The following is a 24,050-nucleotide window of genomic DNA, read 5'->3' as shown; positions in this document are numbered from 1 at the left end:
AGCAAAACCTGGAAATCATGCATCCTATCCAAGGAATAGTATAACTAAAGATAAACTAAGGCCATTTCCCAGGGGATCCCAAATAAAAGTAATTAAAAAGTGAAAATGGAAGCCTCTGAAAGAAAGGCAGGCTGACAACTTAAGGGCAAAAGTATATGCACTTTTAGATGTATTTTCCAAAACATTAATGAAACACCTGCAAAATAAATTAACCTAAATAAAGACAGAGGGACTTCCAACAAGTACAGGCATAAACTGTACACTGAAGCATCAAAAGTCCTACTTCTACTCAATCCTACTACTAGTCCCTGCGGCCCAAGACATTTCGTTGTTCCAAACACCAGCAATATTTCAGATGACAGGTAGATTCTGGGGTGCAATTTGTTGATTGTCTGCTGCTTCACTAGCACGTAGGGGTGTTTATGCAATCTGTGAATCTGTTTCAAATAAAATGGCTGCATCAATCTTTGTTGCTTCTACAATCACTGAAGATTAAAAAGCAGACAAGTCTGCAAACTTTTCAGGGGTGTGTGTGCCCGCACGTGCAAGCATGTACCAACAAGTAATACTTTATTATGCAGATTCAATGAGTATCAATGGTCTCCTTCCAAAGTGTGAGAAAAACTGCAGCGTGAATTTTGTACAAACAACTCTATCTCAAGGCTGGAGATCCGCCCACCGCTGCAAAGCATATGTTATCCCTTCATCTTCCTGATGAAGAGCTCATGTCAAGAGCTCTTCTGTAAAATGGTCAGTAATGAGTTTATTTTCCAGCTGAATGAATGGGAACAGCAGATATATCAGGAAAAGAAGAGGTGGGAGAAAATTCAGTTACTCTTGGGCTCTCTAATTGGTAGAAGAACAATAATCACTCCTGAGTACATAGTGATTAAGTTAAGAGGCCCTTGAATTTTTGACAGGCTACAAGCTAAGTTGCCACAATAAGCAGAGAAAGTAGTAAGATCTCTGAGAAAGAGCCCTGTTTGAGTCGCTTATACTCGCTCATTCAAAGCTGCCAAACACTCAAGTTTCAGAGACAGCAATCATCCCTGGCCTTCAAGTAAACAATTACTCATTGTGCTGCTTCTTCCTACGCCCCCATTTTCAAACTGAGGGGAAAAAAAAACAGGATGCAACTTTTGACATCACTAAAACACACACTTTCTAGTCTACAGATGTTTCTGAAACAGTATTTGAGTATGAATGTTTCAGTGAAGATTTAAAATGTACTACAAATACCAGAGTGAGACACAGCTCTTACAAAATGGCAGGGCCTAGTGATTCTTAATAGGCTTACCTTGCAAACATCTACGAGAATCAAGCCTAACATACTTTCTTCTGGAAATATGTAACACAGTTCCTTTCATTCATTTTAATAATTACTAATGGTCTTTCTTCTCCCGCCTAAAAAATTAGTTACTCACATGCGCTTTCATTTCTTTTGCTACTGTTTCTGACATCATGACACAGCAGACGAGCGTTACCAGGATGAAGTACAGGGCATACATAAAACGGGTGCTGGTTGACTGTTTTATCTTTGGGCAGCATTTACAGCAGAGGGAACATGCAGCAGTACCACAGCAACAGGCCAACTAGGGTAAAAAATCAAAACAAAAAAAAATTAAGTCAACATTATAATATTTTCAAAACTAATATCAGTTGGGACATTACAATCAGGTACACCAAAGATTTTGGCTGCCGAGAAGGATCTGGACATTTGCAGGTAGGAGGACAGCTGCTGAACACACAAAAAAAGCTTTTCAGCCCCCCCCCCTCACCACACTCTAAAATTCAAACGCGGCAGTGAAAGAGGTGCTGCTTGGGAAACAAAGAGGTCATACCACCCTGTGTGCATGGAACTATTTGGGCAGCACTTCCACAGACTTTAAACAGAATCACAGGGCAATTGGGTGCAGTTACTCTAGTATAAGTCTGCTGAATTCAAGGAGCTCAGGTCTGTGAAACTCTGCAAAGGACTGCAGTGTTCATGGCTACAATCAAGTAGGACCATGGTTGCATTACTTGTTCACCATCAATGCACTCAAATTCCAGAAGAGCAGTGTTTGGAGCAGGAGGGGAAAAGATATACACGCGCTATAGTTACTTCAGAGTAACTCATTACTGAGACATGAATTTCTGCAAATAACTTATTTTATCATATTCATGCAGCAGTTGCCCCAAGGATTCTATAAAACCGTACGAAAAGGTTAAAACAATTAAGTGATGATTTCACATACATATGTTGAAGCACAGTAAGAAACCTCTTGCCAGATTGTTAGACCAAAGGCATCTAGTCCACCATCCTGTCTCCAGTGCTGGCCAATCTTATGCCCCTGAGAAGTTCATAAGCAAGGCAGGATGGAGATAGCCAACTCTGTTGTTGCATCTAGCAGCTGTTAACCAGAGATAATCAGTAACTGTAAGGAAGAGCTGCCTTGGAGGAAACTGGCACCAGTACAAGAAAAGGGATGAAAGCGGGTCACAGGGCAGCATTTGCCCATTGTGGCATAATGCCAATTATGAACAGTTACAATGAAGAAAAACAACAACAGAAAACAGGATTCATTGCTGATTAAATATACTTATAAAGTTCTCACAGATACGATTTCTTGCAAAAGGTAGGATGGAAAAAAACTAATAGATTTTTATCTTTTCAGGTTTTTTTGCTTTAAAAAAGGTGCCAGTGTTCATATATGAGGCTGCACTGATTTCCACCAATTCCCCCTTCAGGACTTGGGATAGCCCCTCTCCAAGGTGCCAGTACTCACCACCAGTGAATACCACTACAATAAGCATCAAACAGGATTCATTTACTTAATACCATTTAACTGACTGTTCCATTTGACAATACTCAGTCAGACAAAACTTCTAATTTCAGCTGTTTCCACCAAATAAACAGAAACACAAAAGCTTGCCCTTGCTGTACGTAATCCACTAGCATGCAGCGACTGACTGAATGGTCCTACTGAACCATTCTTAATTCGCCACACACTTTGTGATGAATGAAATGGGGAAGAGTTAGATCTTCTCCACAAAAGAGCTCTGTTTTGTTAAAAGACATGAATCAAGGAAGCTAAAAAAACGCCCCTGTCATTAAGTGCTAGCATGCGGTCCACATTCTGCCTCATTGGGTGCATAAGTTACAAGGGACAATGCAAAATTTGACTCAAAGAAAGTTGTTTTCTTTTTTTAAAAAAATGCACTTCAACAGCCAGGACCAGAACATATAGTCCCTTGCAAACATTATTTTCTAATAAATACAAGGTTCCACCTTGACAAATACCACTGAGGGGGAAAAGTCCAACTTTTTAAACCTTTCAAGCTTTGCTCCCCTCAAAGATAGCTTGAGTAAAACATTGATAATTGGAAAGATATCAGTGAAACACTCTAGAGAATTAAAGAAGTAATGAAGCTAGCAACGGAAACATTTGAACTCCCTCTTCCTTCGGACGATTGAAAAAGAACATTTTAATGGCTGAAAAACCACTGAAAGAATAGTTTTAGGCTGGAGCAGAATTCAAAGCAAAGTTCAAAGATGTGCTCTTGAATATATTTAATACATAAAAAAGCAACAGCACTTCTATTTAGATTACTCTGCTAGCTGATAAAATTTACGGATGGAATCCTACAACTCCCTTTGGTTGTGAGGACTGCTTGGACAGAAGCACTTAGGGCCAAACTAGATGTGACAGCATCCCCAGGTTGGACTCATGGACAATGTCGCCATTTTAAAGCGGTTTTAAAATGCTGTGAGGGGCAGGCTGAGGTGTTCCTGTCCCCTCCATGGTGCCTCTTCAAGTGCTGAAACCTGTGGATGACATCACGTAGGAACATAAGAGAAGCCATGTTGGATCAGGCCAATGGCCCATCCAGTCCAACACTCTGAGTCACACAGTGGCCAAAAACCAGGTGTCATCAGGAGGTCTGCCAGTGGGGAAGGGACACTAGAAGCCCACCCACTGATTGCCCCCCCAAACACCAAGTATACAGAGCATCACTGCCCTAGACAGAGAGTTCCATCTATACCTTGTGGCTAATAGCCACTGATGGACCTCTGCTCCATATGTTTAACCCAATCCCCTCTTGAAGCTGTCTATGCTTGAAGCTGCCACCACCTCCTGAGGCAGTGAATTCCATGTATTAATCACCCTTTGGGTGAAGAAGTACTTCCTTTTATCCGTTCTAACCCAACTGCTCAGCAACTTCACTGAGTGCCCACGAGTTCTTGTATTGTGAGAAAGGGAGAAAAATACTTTTCTCTATCTTCTCTATCCCATGCATAATCTTGTAAACCTCTATCACGTCACCCCTTAGTCGTCATTTCTCCAAGCTAAAGAGCCCCAAGCGCTTTAACCTTTCTTCATAGGGGAAGTGTTTCATCCCTTTAATCATTCTAGTTGCCCTTTTCTGCATTTTTTCCAGTGCTATAATATCTTTTTTGAGGTGTGGTGACCAGAATTGAACACAGTATTCCAAATGAGGCTGTACCATTGATTTATACAGGGGCATTGTCAGGATGTCAATTCTCTAGCCAGAGTAACGCCATATTAACTTGGGTTATAATTAGTAGTTGTCTAGTTTTCCTCCCTCCAGGCCCAGGTGTCGACCAGGCCGCTCATATCCATGGGAGCGAACAGCCTTATCTATCCAGTGCAGCCAACGACCTTGATGTTCCCGTCTTCTCATGCCTTCACAGACAGGACTAGGGGGGAGGCTGGGAATGGGTGTTTGAAGTGTTGTAACTTTCCTTTTACATGCCATTCTCAACAAAGCTTTTGTTCAGCCAAGGGCCTCATCAGCCTTTGGATTATGGACACCTGTATCCTGAGGACAGTCTTTCAATAAACCTTTTGGAACCAAGAAACCTTGTGCTTCTTGCAAGAGGGGGGGAGACGAACTCTAGATAACTGGGATTCTGTAGTCTGACATTTTGTTGAGAATCTCCGCTACTCCCCTGACCACTCACCCTGGAAGGATGGATACTGGAGCTACTCCGACAGACCCGTCTGACCCTGGAACGGAGGGTGCGGGGCCATCAACGCTGCCTGACAGTGGGACCGCGCAGGTGAGAGCGAGCCGGGAAGGAGCATAGCCTAGAGTCAGCGCGGGACTAGATAACTGGGATTCCGTAGTCTGACAGGCATTATGATACTAGCTGATTTGTTTTCAATTCCCTTCCTAATAATCCCCAGCATAGAGTTGGCCTTTTTATTGCCATCGCACACTGTATCAACATTTTCAGTGAATTATCCACCACGACTCCAAGATCTCTCTCTTGGTCAGTCTCTGCCAGTTTGGACCCCCATCACTGTGTACTTATATTTGGGATTTTTGACCCCAATGTGCATTACTTTGCACTTGGCCACGTTGAACCTCATTTGCCACGTTGATGTCCACTCGCCCAGCCTTGACAGATCCCTTTGGAGTGCCTCACAATCCTTCCTGGTTCTCACCACCCTGAACAATTTAGTGTCATCAGCAAACATAGCCACTTCACAGCTTACTCCCAACTCCAAAACATTAATGAACAAGTTAAAAAGCACCGGACCCTGCAGTACCCCACTGCTTACCACCCTCCACTGTGAATATTACCTATTTATACTCACTCTCTGTTTCCTATTCATTACCCAGTTTTTGATCCACGAGAGGACTTGTCCTCTTACCCCATGACTATTGAGCTTACTTAGCAGCCTTTGATGATTAACTTTATCAAAAGCTTTCTGGAAGCCCAGGTAGACAACCTCTATTGGTTCCCCCTTGTCCACATGTTTGTTCACTCCCTCAAAGAACTCTAACAGGTTCGTGAGACAGGATCTTCCCTTACAGAATCCATGCCGAGTCTTCCTCAATAGCTTTTGTTTATCAATGTGCCTACTAATTCTTTCTTTAATAACAGTTTCCACCAATTTACTCGGTATTGACGTTAGACTGACTGGCCTATAATTTCCTGGATCTCCTCTGGAACCCTTTTTAAAAATGGGGTGATATTAGCTACCTTCCAGTCCTCAGGAATGGAGGCAGATGTTAATGAAAGGTTACATATCTCTGTCAGGAGATCTACAAGTTCACATTTGGGTTCTTTCAGAACTCTTGGATGTATGCCATCCGGGCCTGGTGATTTGTTAGTTTTTAAATTGTCTATCAGTCGTAGGACCTCCTCTCTTGTCACCTCAATCTGACTCAGGTCTTTCAATACGCCTTCTGAAATCAGCGGTTCTGGAGTGGGCAAGCACCTCTCATCTTCTACAGTGAAGACAGAGGCAAAAGTGCATTTAGCTTCTTGGCCAGTTCCCTATCGTCCTTCAGTAATTCTTTCACCCCTTGATCATCCAGGGGCCCCACTGCCTCCGTGGCTGGTTTCCTGCTTCTAATATATTTGAAGAAATGTTTATTGTTGGTCTTTATGTTTTTTGCAATGTGTTCCTCATAGTCCCTTTTTGCCTGCCTGATCACAGACTTGCATTTTCTTTGCCACAGCCTATGTTCCCTTTTATATACCTCACTATGACTAGCTTTCCACCTTTAAAAGGAAACCTTCTTACCTTTTATAGCTTCCTTTACTTTGTTTGTTAACCATTTTTGCTTTTTTAAATACCTATTTGTGCCTTTCCTAACCTGTGGTATATATTTTATCTGAGCTTCTAGGATTGTAGTTGTAAATAGTATCCAAGCTTCCCCAAGGGTTTTGACCCTTTTGACCTTTCCTTTCAGTTTCTTCTCCACATGCCTCCTCATCTCAGAGAAGTTACCCCTATTAAAGTTAAAAATGGTTGTGTTGGTCTTTTTGGGCAACTCCCTATTTATGCAAATGCTGAACTCAATAACATTATGGTCACTGTTCCCAAGCGGTGCAACCACTTTTACATCCAGTTTGGCCTTTAAAGGAAAAGAGTCAAGGGATCCTATCCATTGCCCTCAACAGAGGTTAAAGTCATTCGTGCTTTAAAAATGTTTTTAAGTAAACTGATTTATGTTTTTGGACTATGTAACTAGCACAAGATGTTAATAGCATGTGTAGAGAAGGATATACTACTATATTTACTCAAAAGGAAGAGTACATTTTTTCCCTCAAGTGCGCCTTCAAGAAAAAGAGGAGAAAAAGAGGGTATTGTGTTAGATCTGTATACAAGTTATAATTATGTACAATAATAAACTTTTTGTGTATAATTTTTTTTTAAGGAGAGCCATCTTCTATTAAGTTAAAGTACATTGATAAAACAGACAGATTCTCCAGGGGAATAATCATATGCTGTTTAGAACACATGGGTGGATGGGGGGAGATGGAAATCCTGTTGAAAAACTAGGCAAAGGAAATGCAAAAAAATGACTTTTTCTATCTTCCATGTTCAATTGTAACTAAATTCCCCTTTACACAAATTTTCTATCAAGAACCAGACTTCACTGCATATGAACAAAATCTAGTACTTTAAAAAAAACATGCAGCTGCTTGTGAGTGGTAAAAAGGACTAAATCTGGAAATTTACAGTAGCTAAAATAAGATTTACAAATGTTTAATGTTCTAGCTAATCTGCCAAGGAAATATTTCTGTAATTATTCTTTGAATTCCAGAGGAAAAAAATAATTTATATGCTGCCTTTAATTTAATGTGAAATGCTGGAACCTTTATTAGACTTTTTTATGTTCAACATTCAAAAACTTCACTATTTATTGTGACGAGTGGGTTGAAGACAGTTACACAAAACTTATTCAGTTCTTCCAGTTCATGCAGAAATGCCAGATAAAATATCTGAATAAAAGTACAATGGGTATTTACTAAATTCTAGAGGAAGGGTTGGATCTTATGGCTCCCATTCTAGCAAGTCTTCCTTCCTTCAATGGAGAAAGAGTTCCTTGACTTTAAGAAAAAGTCAACGCAAAAGAAAGAGGCGGAATGTAACTGCCCAATTTAAGACTTTATCACGATGCAATTTGTTTAGTGTGGCTGAAAGATTGGATGACGTTGAAGAATCGGAAACTACTGGCCCTAGAAGGATATAAAAAAACATTCGGATGGCACGCATATTTATGGTATGATAAAGTAAAAGCGAACTCTATGTTTTTACACCATTACATACGGAGAAGCCTATATACAACCTGGAAGAAATATAGAGATTACTTACAAGAAGGAACCCCCCTATGGGTGGTTCCATATGAGGTAATAGATCCGAGAACTGTCGATAATGAGCAACAGTGTTTAACATATAAGGAGATAACACGAATAGAATTTTCTAAACTTAAAATAAAGACGCAGGATGAGTTATCTCTAAACTATGATTGGTTTCAGTATAGACAGATCAGAGATCTCTATAATTCGGACTGTGCAAAGGGAGGGATAAGAATGGAGAATTCGGAATTAGAGCAGACACTTTTACAAGAAGACAAGAAGGAAATTTCCAAGGTATACAAAGTACTGTTGAAATGGTATACTGAAGAGGAAATCGTTAAAGTGCAAATGGTGAAGTGGGCCATAAATTTTAACAAAGAAATAACAATGGAGGCGTGGGAATATCTGTGGAAGAATACAATGAAGACTACAACATGTACTAATATTAAAGAGAACATTTACAAAATGATTTATCGTTGGTACATGACACCAAAGAAGATAGCGCTAGGGAATTTGAATACGTCTAACAAATGCTGGAAGTGTAAAAAACATGAGGGATCCCTGTATCATATGTGGTGGACGTGCGAGGTAGCAAGGCAGTACTGGGGGGAAATAATAAGAGTAATAAGTGAGATTTTACAATTTCAAATTAATAAGAACCCAGAACTCCTGCTACTGAATTTGGGAATGGAGGGTATTCCAGCTCAACACAGGACATTGTTATTTTACATGACAGCAGCGGCCAGACTTTTGTATGCGCAAAAATGGAAAGTACAAGAAGTGCCAACAATCGAGGATTGGATATACAAATTGCTGTATATGGCGGAAATGGACAAAATGACAAGAACATTGAGAAACCTTGACCCAGGACAGTTTAACACAGACTGGGAGAAGCTGAAACAATATTTAGTGAAGAAATGGGAGGTGGGAGGAGAACTGTGGCAGTTTGAGAACTATTGAAATATAATAAAATGCAGAGGGGGGTGATTTTACCGGTGGGTGGAGAGGCAAATGTGAATTTCTAAGCAGTTATTTTATTAGACTATTATATATAGAATAATGATAGAAAGTAATTAAGTATAAGGATAGACTGATTAATATTATTTCTGGTAATTGTACAATGTACTAAATTGAATGACTTGGTTTGAAGATATATAGGGGTCAAATTGATTGACGATCCTTGAGGATAGTTGTATAATTGCATAATTAAAGCAAAATAATAATATAATTAAAGCAGAATGAAGCTGAGATATGTAGAAAAAGTAATATATAGAGTATAAGTTAAATTGGTTGACTTATATGAATGTATTGTTTATAGAAATATTTGAAATTATGCAAAATGGGACAAATTGTTTGTCTAATATGGCAGAAGGGATCAAAAGATAGAGTACAGAGTATCAAAAATAGTTAAAGAATTATGATTAAAAGAAAGATATTATTTAGTTATTATTCCTATTATTATGTAGTTGTTAATGTAAGTAAGTAAGAGAATAGAAAGAATATAGTGTTATATAGATAAGCTTAGAAGAAACTGAAAGTATACGTTAGTTAGACAGAATGAACTTAAAATGAGTAAGGGAAAAGGGACAAAGGGTTGGAAAACTGTTGGAAGTCAACAAAAAGGGGGGAAAGGGAGGGGGTTAGAATTAGGAAATAGGGGAATTGAATGTAATGTGAAATAATATGATATCTAATCCAATAAAATTTTATTAAAAAAAAAAGAAAAGAAAAAGCCATTCCCCACTACAGCAAGTCTTTCTCCCTTGAAGGAAGACTTACCAGAAGAGTCAGGATTCTGCTCAGCAGAAGGATGTCGTAAGATGCAGCCCTAAACATGTAAATAGCATTTTATCAGGGGAAAATGCCACCTCAGACATTACACCAGGCCAGCAAGAGCTTGCATTTGATGGAGGTTGATGCATTCCCCCAGTGCAACTCTTTATGCCTCCAGAATTTGGTTTAAAGAGCACCACTACACATGCAACACTTCCACATGTGCAACCTTAGCATGCCAGCATGAGGTGCTCAGGCTAAAAGAGTGATATATTCTTTGCAATAGTCCTGCGAAACTCTTTTTTAAAAGGCACTGTATGCACTTATATTGATCCATTTAATATTTAAAATAAAATAATAAACAGCTCATGCTAGAGATCTTTGGTTTGCTAACCACACAGTGCTCAGGACCCTCAAAGCACATACAGTGTTGCATGGATAATAACTTTGTTGGGCTTACATTAACTGCAATCAGCAAGAGAACAATGGTGACTAGTCTTAGAAGGAGAAGACGGAGAAGAGTCAGTTTTATACCTCACCCTTCACTACCCGAAGGAGTCTTAGAGCAGCTTACAATCACCTTCCTTTCCTCTCCCCCACAACAGACACCCTGTGAGGTGGGTGGGGCTGAGAGACCTCTGAGAGAGCCGTGACTGACCCAAGGTTACCCAACTGGCTTCAAGTGGAGGAGTGGGGAATCAAACCCGGTTCTCCAGATTAGAGTCCTGCCACTCTTAACTACTACACCAACCTGGCTGTGCCATTATACCAAACTGATGTATTTATGGATATCTACAGACAACTTTACATTTGGCTTCACTACTTTCTTGAACAGAAAACATCTTTACTCTGGGTGGCATGAAACTCGCTGTTACTGGCAGAGAAGACGTTTTCATACACAAAGACGGAAAGGCTGCAGATGAGGAAGAAAGTCACACCCAGAAATCTCGTTTTTTTCTCAAGCAAACACAGAAACTGAGATTTTATCCCAAGGGCATCTGTACAGCAGTTTTAACAGCAAGAGATCACATTTATTTTTGCTCTCCTAGAATCCTTGAGCATTCCAATAGAACAAACAGGTTTTCCTCGTAAAACAGTATAGCTATTTCTTTTATCCTTTGGTTTAGAAAAGCTCAATCCTTTGGGCAGGTGCTGAAACACACACATAGGCAGGGATCCAAAGAACAAAGCAATTAGTTCTATGTGCCCAAAGGGGGTTTGGAGTGGTGTTTATCCAACAGCAGCCCTCCCACTGCACAGCAAACTACTTTGAGAACAAGGTGAACTTCTAAAGTAGTTTGTGATATGACCATGACATGGGGCTGTTCAAAGGAAAAGAGAAATCTCACTGGGCACACCCAAACCTGTCTAACTTAGTTGTGTGACTAACAGGAGTCCAGTGGCACCTTAAAGACGAACAAAACTTTATTCCAACAAGCATTTGTGACTCTGAGCCCAGTTCATCAGATATAGGACATATCTAACAGAGTTCTGATTCATGAAAACTTACACCAGAATAAATTTTGTTATGTTTTTAAGGAGTCAGGAACAGACTAACACAGCTGCTCCTCAGGAATTATTACTATGTAAGGTGACTTGACAAGATGTGACATTTTTATTCTTACAAAGCTACTGGTTACATTACAGAAATATGCATACATGTTATATATGTGGTATAAAATGTATAGCTAAATACAAGTTATACAGATTGCTATAGTGGTTGTAGCACTTGCCTAGGATCTGAGACACCCAGGTTTAAATCCCCCATCATGAAGCCTGCTTGGGTGATCTTGGCCAGTCTCTGACTAGCTAGCCTAACTAACAGGATTGCTGAGAGGATGCAATGGAGGAGTGTCGAGTGATGTAACACTGTCCTCAGCTTCTTGCGTTAAAGTATGCTATATAAATAAAGTTATTTCATAGGCCATTGCCATAGGCATCTATTCAGAGAGGCTATGCTTGTCACTTTACTTCTTCCAGCTGTTCCTATCATGGCCCAAAGATCCCCCCCCCCAAAAAACATGAAGTGATTGGCCTACAAGCAGAAAGGTTTGGAAGAGCAGCCTCTTTCAGACCTTGCAAGTTAGACGGAGAAGCAAAGATTGCTCCCTTCTTAAGGTCCAAATGAAAGTTTCTGCTTTCAAACATGGCATTTAATAACTAGTTTAACCAGTTTTAAAGCACCCAGATTTAATTACCACATGTATCAAAGTGCCCATCCCCTGACCCAGCCTCATGCTTTCTGAGTTGCATATCTATTTTGTGCACATTATTTTTCTGATCAGCATTAATTTCTCTAAACTATTTGCTGGGACAGTATTTGCTGCTAAACAGTTTTTCCTCTAAACAGTATTTGCTGCTGAGCTGGGCAAGGTATGATACAGGCTCCTGAGCAGATGCTAAAAGAATTTTATCATCAACCTTATCCTATCCAAGACAATCTTTTGGGGTTTGTTTCTCCGTTATAAGGATAAAAGTGTGTGTGAACTATATGTATCATCTGAACTAGGGGGAGAAGGGCACAATAAAAAGGTGATACCACCACACCAGTACAGAATGGAGATCTGTATTGCTCTTGCATCTTGGGAATCAATGGCTGAAGACAGGACCAGAATCTCTAAATAAATAAAACACAGTGCATATGAAACCTGCAGTTCCTAAAAGCAGCAATTTATCCAAGGGAAAGAAGGTTGTGATTCAAAAAAATCAGGTTAAAGAAAATTAAATATAGAAACATGGCAGAGGCAGAATCCTTCAAAAATTACTGGCATGAAGATTTAGGCATACGGCTGAAATACTGCTTTATGTTCACAGATTCTTCCACTGACAAATGGCTAAAGTTTTTCAAAAGTCTTTGATCACTAGAGTTCTTTTGTTTAAAAAGATACATCTTCCAGAAAACTGAGCAAAGCCAGACAACTGCAGAGTCAAAGATTTATACTCTAATCCTGGAAAGTAAGACTGAATTCACACATGCCACTGGAAGTGCTTTTCTAGCCCCACTCAAACTGTTGGTCTGCATATGAAAAGAAACCAAAATGGCAGTTTTGAATGGATTTATACCCAGGCAGGAAAGTTAATTTCCAATCACATTCCTGCTTCATTGCACTTCACAATGCATAGGATTTCAACCTAAGGCTCAGTGGCAAGTATGCTTATGTTTGCTGTTCTTAAACCCTCAAAGTAACCTTAGTAGTAAGAGTCCAGCAGCACCTTTAAGACTAACCAATTTTATTATAACATGAACTTTCGAGAACCACAGTTCTTTTCGTCAGATGCAAAGTAACCTTGTAACTCATTTTAGATACTCTGCAAGCTGTGCAGTACTTTCTACTGAAGTACAATGCAATTTGGCAGGTCTGCTCACAGCTGTGTCCTGCTCCCAGGGATAAAACAGCTGATATCTACTGTACCTGGCCATTGCCAACTTTTCGAATATAAAATCTAGAGGGCATTGTAGAAGCCTTTAACCACTAGCTCCAGGAGATTATAACACACTGTCACTAGAAGCCAGAATCCTCCTCCCTACAGTGGTATGGTTTTATTGAAATATATTTCCTTGCAGATCTTTTCAGTGTTGTATGTGTCTTCTCTCTTTCTCTGCTTATCACATGTATTCTGAAGGTATGAGTCAATCTCTACAGGAGCTGATGTATGAAATACTGTCCTTAATGAAAGCCCAATGGAGAAGGTGGACTTTGTAACCAAGTCTACAGAAGCCTGTATCATTCTAGGAGTCCATCTTTCCACATGGGGCTCTGGCTCAGTGGCAGAGCATCTGCTTGCCCTGCAGAACTTCCCAAATCCAATCCTTGGCAGCTCCGATTAAACGATCAGATAGTAGGTGATGTGACTGACCAGTGCCTGAGATAATGGAGAGCTGTTGCCAGTCAGAGTATACAATACTGACCTTGATAGACCTATCATATCATATAGTCATATAGCTGTTAGTCTTTTATAGCAGGCAGACAGCTAGACAATTTCCATTCATGATTGCTTCCCTGCTTGGTTCCTATTCATAACAGGTGATCAGGGAATTACAATGAAAATGGTCTTCCGAATAGAGATGGGCACGAACCGGGAAAAAACCGAACCATGTAACCCACAAATCATGAACTTTCATGAACCTGCCGCCCCTGGTTCACGAACTGGTTCGTTTGGTTCGTGAAAATGTCACATCCAGGTCAGAAAATCGTCACTTCCGGGTCAACAGAAGGTCACCTTCGGGCCAGCAGAAGTTCACTTCCTGGTCAACAGAAGGTCTGCAGGAAGTCCATCCCCTGTTGCCCAGGAAAGTGATTGGCTGGCACCAGGCTGTCTGCAGTGATGAACCAAAAAACGAGCCAAACGAACTAGCCTAAAAGTTCATGGCAGTTCGTCAGAAATGGGATCTGATGAACCATGGTTCGCGAACAACGAACCGGCATGGTTCGTGCTTAATTTTGGTTCGTAATTCGGTTTGTGCCCATCTCTACTTCCAAATACAAAATCAGGGGAAAAACCCCTCCAATATTGGATTAGGTTTGGTCCAAATCTCCTATTTCCATGGAAAAACAGCAGCATTTCTGATTCTTAATGGCAATCTGACCTATTCAAGGCAGCTTCAGAGCAGAATGCAACTCTTCCATGTAATGAGGGGTTCTGTAAGGCCACCGGATACATTTGCTTTTGCTCCTTCTGCTAGTCTAATTTAGTTAATGATAACAGTTGTAGATGTTATTTATTCCTTCATAAGAAGGAACAACCGTGCAGCAAAGTGCCAGCTAATGCCAGTCTTTTTACAAAATATCTGCAGTGGACAGAAACCTGTAAGATTTACAGATCAATCCCATACAAAGTGACAAAGTACCACCTCAATTAAGGGGCTTTCTACCATGTAATAACCCATTTTGCTCTTTACACAACAGCAAGTCTCAAAGTAGCAACCCTCTGAGATAACTTTTGGGGTGATAAAATGTGGCCAGTCTCTACAACTGATCACCCCCCCCCCCCCGCACACACACACATTTCAAGGTTTTACTGAAGTTACCATTTCAACTTTTCTTCTTAAACATGAGGGGGGAAAGGCGGTATTTTAGGAAGGAAACACAATTCTCAAAATTATCAGATTTAGGAACCCCCTAATAGGTTTCCATAGGGAAGCTCCTGAAGTCACTGCTAGTGTGGATATTCCCCAAAACCACAAGTGTGGTGCACAGATAAACATGCAATCCTTTATTCAAGATTAATTCTATTGGAAAGTCTCTTTGTAATATGGATATAGAACAAAATTTCTGAATTTATAAGAAACCAGACAGTTTTTCAAGATATACCATGTTAATTGCAGTATCTTTCAGTAAGGAAAAATCTAGTTATATTTTTCATCATAAATAACAAAGAAGATTAACTTCAAGATAGGACCCAGAAACTGGCAGGCTCTTTGAAGTTTACTTTTATTGTATATAAACCATAATGTCATGTAAATACTGTTAAATATACTACAAGGTACCTGACAAATGCATTACAGCCTCCTCAAATAACTTCATCACAGCTTCACTCTGAAAGAGGTGTTAAGTCTTTCTTTGGATACACTGCATTCTAAAAACAATTATAACTAAAGTTTTCCACTACAGCTGCTTTATTTAAAGGCAGAGGTCAACTTTTTAGTCTCAGGAGAGAAGCTACACAAAAGCCAATGTAAAATCTTGTTTCCTGTAAAACACAGCAGATGTTTTTATATCAGCCGAAGCAAGCCATTATGGTGCAGGCTGAACACCGGACCAGCCTATAATCTATACATTTTCCTTGAAGGAAAATATACACAACAGAAAGAGAGAACTAACAGTCTATGCAATTAAGCTTTTAAGTTGCTATGTGTCTTGTGAAGAAAGTTCTTGCGGTGTTCTTCCTTGTACAAGACAGGAAATCACGTTCACTGGACCAGCTGCAGAGATTAAAGCTTGGAAACTGATTACTAGCTTGAGGTTAGAGGAGCATAAGGAGTAGATGTTTGCTACTAATTTTGCACTGAAAGAACAGTTACAGTTTGCACTGTAAAGTATTTTGCACTGAAAGAAAGTTATAGTTTGCACTGTAAAGTATTGCTGCATTTCATAGCAAGAGCTTGGAAAAACATATGACATCCAGAACTATATTACTGTATTTCATTAACAGCAAGACTTCATCCCAAGGAAGCTGAATGTCTACTTCAGTAAGTGTTACTAAGCAGATAAGAAGACATGAACCACTTTGCTAGATCAGACATATCTAATCCATTCTTCTTTCTCCATAGTGGCCAGGCCACCCAGATGCTCAAGGATGTCCTCAAGCAGGGTCCAAAGGCCAAATACTGCCCATACTGTTGCTTCCCAGCAACCAGCATTCAGATGTATAATGCCTCTGAATACAGCCAATAGCACTTTTTCCCATAAATCTGTTTAATATCCCTTTAAAACCGTATAGTCCTGTGGTTGTGCATTCTCTAAATCATGCTCTGTGTGAAGAACTACTTTCTTTTGAATGTTCAGAATTGACTGCCCTCAGCTTCAATGGGCAATCCTAGTATACTGAGAGAGGGAGAACGTTCTCTGTAGTCACTTACCCCACACCAGGCATATTTTTATAAGGCTATATATCAGGGGTGGCCAAACTGCGGCTCAGGAGCCACATGTGGCTCTTCTAGACATATTGTGTGGCTCCCAGAGGTCTCTGAGTATTACCATGACCATACATTTTACTTTATTTTATTTCCCTCCCCTCCCTTTCCTTCTTTCTTTTCATGTCTTTCCCTCTGTTTTCCGTCCGTCCGTGATTTTCATATTTTCAATAAAAATGTTGGGGTTGCCAGGTCTTGCTCAGAAAATACCTGGGGACTTTGGGGGTGAAGCCTAGCAAGGATGCGACATCATTTTTGTGATGTCACTTCCAGCATATAGCACCAAAACCCTAACCCTTCCTGTGATGTCACTTTCAGGACACTCCCCCCAAACCCGCCTCTTCATCTGAAGTCACTTCAATGCATCATGTCTTGCAGCTCTCAAACATTTTGACGTTTATTCTATGTGGCTCTTACATTAAGCAAGTTTGGCCACCCCTGCTATATATCATGTCCCTTCCCTTTGTCCATGGCATAATGAAAGCAAATATTTAGAATCCTTTGAGGAACTAAGGAGAACATGACAATGATTTATGAAGGAAGCTCTTAAGAAATTATGGAATTTTGGAGGGGAAAACAGAAAACTGAATGAAAAACCCATATCTCAACTTGTCACTTATAACTCATTGTCTTCAAACACAACTGCTTCTTAATTATATGTATATTTATTTTTCTATCAAGTTATTTTCCTCAAAAAGTGAGTATTCTGTATTGTACACACAATAGTTAAAATTAGGGCAGTTCTACATTATTCATATGAATACTTGTACATTTTCCACAGTGTGGGTAAAAGCACCTTGGGAGTGGTGATTTTCTAGTCATCATCGAAAGGCCTCTTCTGCAGTGGCACCTGATGTACAGAATACTCCCCCTACCTGACTTGCACCTGACCTTCTTACTTTTAGGTGCCATCTTAAATTTTTTACTTAAACAGGTGCTATTTGGCTTTGTTGAGTTGCTTAGTTGGTTAACTGTCCCCCTCCAGTAGTACATTACACACTTTTTTTTGCATCTTCTTAGGAATTGTGGTGATTAAGATTTTTAGGTATATGAAGTTTTATTTTGTTGTTAGCTGTTGAGGAAACCTTTGCCAGAGGAGCAGCATAGAAACCTTTTTAATTTATAATCCCTGGCAGCACAAGAGGCAGCCTAGTCTCATAGCAAGGAGGGGCATTCTGATTTTCTCTGGCTGTTGGCTTTTTCCTATCACAAGCTTTCTTTGCTGTTTGCTAGAATTCCATTTTGGATCCCTGATTTGGTTTATTTAAACAACACCCTGTTGTTCATGTGTCAATGCAAGGTCATATCTGGTCCAACAAATACATACCAGAAATTCATTCAAAGAAGGAATGAAAGGGTTACCCATGATATTTTTTATCTAATATTTTAACAGTACAACTAAACACATGCAAAAATGTTTCCGTGTTTAGACTATCAGGAATATAGTTGCAAGCTCTATACATATTGTAGGGTTTACTATATCTGATAGCCATCTGTGAGCTAAGATGTTTTCAATCTCTTTTGCACGTTAGCAGATTTCACACATGGTTATAGCCTCATCTACAAACGGAAAAGCTGTAACTTTGAAAGAATGTTATAGAACTTGGAGATGAAAAGGGATTGTTCTCAACAGCATATTGGTAGTTATAAGCAAGCCAAGTGATGGTCTCATTTGCTAATGCCCTTGAGAGATCATTTCATATACACAAGTCTCACTTCCAGGAAGCTTTTCCTAATATTCTACATTTTTCATGCCATATTCCTCTTACATATAGTTCCCTTGCTAACATTTTATTCTCAGCATGATTGTTTCCTGTTTCTTACAGAAATCCATTTACAGGACCACTGGAATTCATGGTGCCCATATAGCCTGCAATATCTTAGAAGGTATTTTATATTTAAATTTAAAATAGTTTGTGGAACATGCACAGAAACTAACAGATTCATTGTGGCATTTCACAGACTAGAACCATGTTAGAGTTTAAATATAGTGGAGGAAGAGTGATCTAGAACCTCCGTTCTATGACATATTCATGGGTTTTAAAGAAGCGAGGTCAGCTGCCTGACTAGAAGTATTGGCATCACTGTACATGTGCAATGGATTTGTTTGGCTTATGAGTAGCTGCTATTTTTCTAGTTCAAATACTACATGACCCACTATCATTTTTCATAGGATCAATACCATAGGGCTCAATCGACAAAGCATTTTTTCTGTTGGACTAGATCCACCCAGTGCTAGAGATAGTCAGGGCATTTCTAAAAACACACCAGAACAGCTCCTTTGCTAATGGCACATCCTAGCTGAACAGTTTATGACCCACAGCTTTCAATTGGATCTAGTTGGACATGCGTTTAATTAGACCCTACTGAAGTCAATAGGATCTAAAATGTATAATTTTGTCTTCATTATGCCTCAACACAGCCCAATTTCACTAGAGAAAAATGCATGTTTCAGTCCATAAAGTTGAGCTTCAGCAGTATAACTAAATATGCTATGTCTTTGTGGCAACCAATTCATTCTTTCCTCTGGGAAATTTCTAAACCTAGTTTTGAAAAGAAACAGTCAACTGGAAATATTATGAACACTTTCAAAACAGTTCTGTTTGGGTTTTCTGTTTTGGTTTGAACTGGCAAGGAATAGGAACTGAGCAGTCGAGCAGTCACTTTATCTAAACATAGCACAAGACATTTCCCTTGCCTCATACAGAAACGTCTCAACTCTGAGAATTTTTAAACTATCTTGTGCTAATGTCAGTACAGAGAAGGGGAAGGAAAGGAAAAATTCAAATACATAATAGCACAAAGTACTGAAGACAGCAAGTTTGTATACAACTATATACTAGATGTGTACATATATCTACACACAAAGTTATTTAATAAACATGTGAAGAAAAAGAATTTTCTTAAAGAGTGCATTCATCCGTGAGTCAATATTTTTCTCTATTTTCTTCTCTGTGGTTTAATGTCAATTCCTAAACTGAACAGAATGTACATTCATTTTTAAACTGGTCTTCATCTACTTTCTAACCCTCACTGACATTCACCAACAGCAAAAGAAAAGGCTCTCTTACTGTCATGCATAAAGATATGTCAGACTACTTTAAAATTTCACTTAACTGGGAATGCAAACATCACTTCATTCCATACAAACATTGCTTCTTTGTGGCAGCGCTAACTGTATTCCCTCCTGGTTATTAACATTTATTCAATTTTCTTAAAATGAACCATTTCACAACACAGCATTCAAAGAATACTTGTGTTGTAGTAGGAAAAATTATTTCGGAATGGATTTCACAGAAGTCTAAGCACCATTGCCAGAAGAATGTAATGGATATTTCCAAGCAAACATGCTTACACTGCAATCCTAAAAGGATTTACAACCTTCTAAGTTCACTGACACCAGTGGATTTGGAAGGGTATAACTCCATATCAGACAGAGCCATGAAAGTCCACAGTAAATACAGAGGTAAGAAAAAGATAAGGGACTAGACCCAGCCACCCATCAGAAGAAGGAGCTGACGGTCCCAAACCTTTCCTGCTTTTTCACCTTCTCCCCAGAAGCCATACCCATTCCCAGGAAAGTTGATTCCTGGAATCATGAGTCCTACATAGAATCATAGAGTTGGAAGGGACCATACAGACCATCTAGTCCAACCCCCTGCCCAGTGCAGGATCAGCCTAAAGCATCTCTGACAAGTATTCATCCAGCCTCTTCTTGAAAACTGCCAGTGAGGAGCTCACCACCTCCCTAGGCAGCTGATTCCACTTTTGAACTACTCTGACCGTGAAAAAGTTCTTCCTAATATCCAGCCGGTACCTCTGTGCATGTAATTTAAGCCCATTATTTCGGGTCCTACCCTCTGCTGCCAACTGGAACAGCTCCTTGCCCTCCTCCTCCAAATGACAGCCTTTCAAATATTTAAAGGTGGGCTGAAGATGAAGGAGATGCAAATGTTCTTCCTGCACCATAACCTTAGCAGTGTGCAACAATACCCTGTTGCTTTCTGCTGCTAACACACACAGGTAAGGGCACTAATGCTTTCCTCATGGAAACTGTTTTCTTCAGTATGTGGTAAGCAGTAGTTTAACGCCAGCCTTCTCCCACACCACCACCCTCCAGTGTATTCTCTAGTTTAAAACAGCAGTTTAATTTTTCAAGTTTGCCTATCAGAAGGAAACAAACCAAAAAAAGTTGTTAGTTTTGCCTACACAGCACTGGCAGCCTTGGATTCAACAGACATCTACAACAGCCTACTACTTTGTTGCAGCACTTCTTTCCAAGGCCACAAAATTTCTAAGCCTTCTGGTGTTAACAGACACAAATCATTTTAAAAGGTCAATGGTGCTTTATGGATTCGATGACACCAAATTTCATACACTAGACTGCATCCAATGCAGTTAGGTTACAGCCTACAAAGGTTAACAGGAACCTAAAGACAAATTTATTTTGGCACAAGTGTCTGTGAGTCAGAGCTGACTTCAAAAAACACATCTGATGAAGTAAGCATCTGACTCAAAAGCTTATGCTGGAAAATACTGTGTTGATCTTTAAGAAGGTGCCCCTGGACTCATCCTTTTATTTTCCTGATACAGACTAAGCATCTGAAATCAGATTCATGCCACAATATGCTTACTAGTCTTTTAAGCATATGAATAACTCACGGCATAATATGCTTACTGGCCTTTAAGGTGCTATAGACATCCTTACTTAGTTTTGTCACAATACAGCATTATTTATTATAATACGATTTTACTTTCTGTGGCCCTCTCTCAGACACCCCAAGCTTTTAACCCGTATAAGTTCGCCTGCCGTCACGTCAACCTTGCATGGCCAACTCCAAGAGCAAGGGAAAACACAAGCACCCTCACGCACACGTTCAAGGAGTGGGTTGTTGTTCTTGTTTTGCCAGCACCACTGGCATTTTCTTCCGATCATAAACTAGAGTGGCATTTAAAAGCCAATGCTCACAAAGCAGCGCCCGACTCGACGCGGCACGCCAACTGGTTTGCCAGCAGCTGCTTTGCCCCGCTTGAAGTGGCATGCCCGGGTGCCTAAGGAATGCCACGCGAGAAGCAGAAAGGGCCACTTCGGGGCCAGTCCCAGTCTGGCCAGGGATTTACAGCGCGGGCGGGCAGGCGAGCCTGCGAACGCCGACAGGGGACTGCAGAATAGACGCCAACCGCCCGACGCTGGCGCAGCCCCAGAGCGCCCGCCACGCAGCCAGCAGCCCGGCAGGGTGGAGCGCGCGGCGCGAGGAAGCGGCGCTCGCCCCCGCGCTGCGCCCAAGCTGCCCCCGCGGTCGCCAGGCTGCGCCTTACCTGCCCCGCGCAACAGGGCGCCGACATGCTTTCCAGAGACGGTGGGGCTCTCCTGCCAACGACGGCCTCTCGCTCCTGCGCGCACCTAACCAAGCCGCCCTTCCGAGGCAGCGCCGACGCCTCCTCTAGGGAAGCCCTCCCCTCAGCCGCCTGGGTGCGCACAGAGCGCACACGCGCCCCCTAGAGCGGCAAGGGGGGCGGCGTCTTCCCCAGCGAGCGCGGGGGTGGCTGGCCGGGCGGCAGCCCGAGCCCAGCCCAAAGCGCGCAGAGCTTCCGCTGTCGTCAGTTTGCTTAGCGGCAGATCAGGAATGCTTTCCGGGGCGGGAGGATCCCGAGAGACAGGCTGGAAATTAGGGTGCGGGAACCGAGCCGAGCCCACCTGGCCACCTCCTCCCGGACAGAGGGCACCTGATGCTTCTTTACGAGGTACGGCGGAGGCGCCTCGGCTACAGAAGGCGGTGGGAACAGCGCGTCGCGCGCCTCCTCCCATCCGCCGCCGCGGAGATTTGCTTTCGAGCTCCGGCTGGCTTCGCTTCCCCGCGTGGGAAGTCCTTGTGAGGGGACGCGGCATGTGCCCACCAGGTGATCAGAGATCTGGGAACTTGCAACGTCTCTCCCGGCTAATGCGGCTCAGGGACTCCCCAGTTGTAATTAGGGGCAATGGTCGCTTCGTGCGCTAAACGAAGAAATGAAAGCGATGCGCGCGTGGGATTGCATGTCCCGGCAGAAGTACTAACGGTGCTGTCAGAACACATTTCAACGGAGGTTCATCACAACTAAATGGGTTGAAAAGGAAGACCTAAATAAAAGTTCCTAAAGTCCAACTAGCATTCAGTGAACGAGACCAGCCCATCTATGGGAAAGGCTATAAATGCCATCTGACTCTTTAGGTACAAGGTATGTCCGACTCTTCATGAACCAGCGATACTCTTACATAGCAAGATAAACTGACTGGCATGAGCGGCAATGGAAAGAAAGCAGTTCAGCCGAAAGCACAATTCCTTTTACCCTGGCAATACAGATCCATGTGCAGTTTTGAGAAATGAAATACTAGATGGTTCACATTTTTATCCTGCCCTTTCTATAAGGGCTGAGGATAGCAAAAAGAGGTTCTCCATTCCTGAGTTATTTTCTCAACAACCCTGTAAAATAGGCAAGGTCTAGACCAAGTGGCCTTGTTTAAGGATTTCAAGCATAACCGCTTCATAGTCCAACCACTACAATACTCTGTCTAGTGATTAAAAAGTGCTCATCTGGAGGCTACTAGTTCAGAACTAACCAAGCAGCTTTAGACAAGCCATTTCGTGTCATGAGTCCTGCCTCATCTACTACCATACTGGTCTTCCATACAGGACTACTGTAACCACAGCAAAAATGTATATGAAATAATTTAAACAGAAAACGTGACATAATGAACTTGTTTGCATTAAAAAATGTTGCTTTAGATATTTAATTAAAAAGCTAGAATTTTAAAATAACCAAAATAGAAATTGAGCTCCCCTCCTGCTCCTCCTCAACTGTCAGATTTTAGATTGCAAGCTTCCCAAGGCAGGGAACACTTTTGGCTTTTCTTATTCAATAAAGGACCATGGAACCATGTGCGTATTATTACTGAGGTAAAAATTCAAACATTTAGTGATCTTACTTTACTGTATGTTTTACAACCATTTTAGTACATTGTTATTAATTATAGTCTGCCTTGAATCACAGCAGGAAAGGCAGACTATAAATGAAGTAAATAAATATTTGAAAGGCAAAGCTGCCTAGCAATTTATTTTACATGTTCTAATTGGATTGTCCAAGAACAATTTTAAATGGTCTGTATAATCTTTAGAAACAAATAGCTCTATACTTCTAAATTTATTAGTTGTAAATGGAATTCAAAGCTTTTGTAGCACAAGTTGTGTTTCTTTTCCTTCAGACAACTGCTTCTAAAAGCATAACAATAGTATTCTAAATATAGTGAATAAAATCCTTTCACTGATGAAGGCTTGAATACAATGCTTCCATTACTTGAACATTAACTTTCTGTGCCACAGTACAAAATTAATGACCTGTTTCTTATGGCATCCACTATACGACTCCAGTGCTACTCAACAGTGAGAACTGCAACCTCCCTTCTGCTAATCACCCATTTGATGGGATCTACAGAAGTACCAAATCTGACCCACTTCTAAAGCGTACAGAATCGTATAGCCTTTATCCTTCACAATGCCTCTT

At 40.9% G+C, this 24,050-nt stretch overlaps 1 protein-coding gene across 2 annotated transcripts in view; it reads right to left on the bottom strand.

Annotated features, from left to right (window-relative positions):
• The window catches only part of SERINC5 (serine incorporator 5), a 50,829-nt gene extending 28,758 nt beyond the window's left edge, over positions 1-22,071 (bottom strand). For both annotated transcript variants that reach the window (XM_054986728.1, XM_054986729.1), the window contains exons 1-2: positions 21,831-22,071; positions 1,425-1,592 (exon numbers count right to left, since the gene is read on the bottom strand). In XM_054986728.1, the coding sequence (XP_054842703.1) occupies positions 1,425-1,592; positions 21,831-21,857 (195 nt within the window). In that variant the 5' untranslated portion in view covers positions 21,858-22,071. The remainder of the gene's footprint in view (positions 1-1,424; positions 1,593-21,830) is intronic.
• Between the last annotated feature and the right edge of the window lie 1,979 nt (positions 22,072-24,050).

The sequence above is a fragment of the Eublepharis macularius genome, chromosome 8 (assembly GCF_028583425.1).
Source record: "Eublepharis macularius isolate TG4126 chromosome 8, MPM_Emac_v1.0, whole genome shotgun sequence".
In the NCBI taxonomy this organism is placed as follows: Eukaryota; Metazoa; Chordata; class Lepidosauria; order Squamata; family Eublepharidae; genus Eublepharis; species Eublepharis macularius.
Note: the sequence above shows the minus strand (reverse complement) of the source record. Positions and strands in the feature narration are given on the sequence as shown.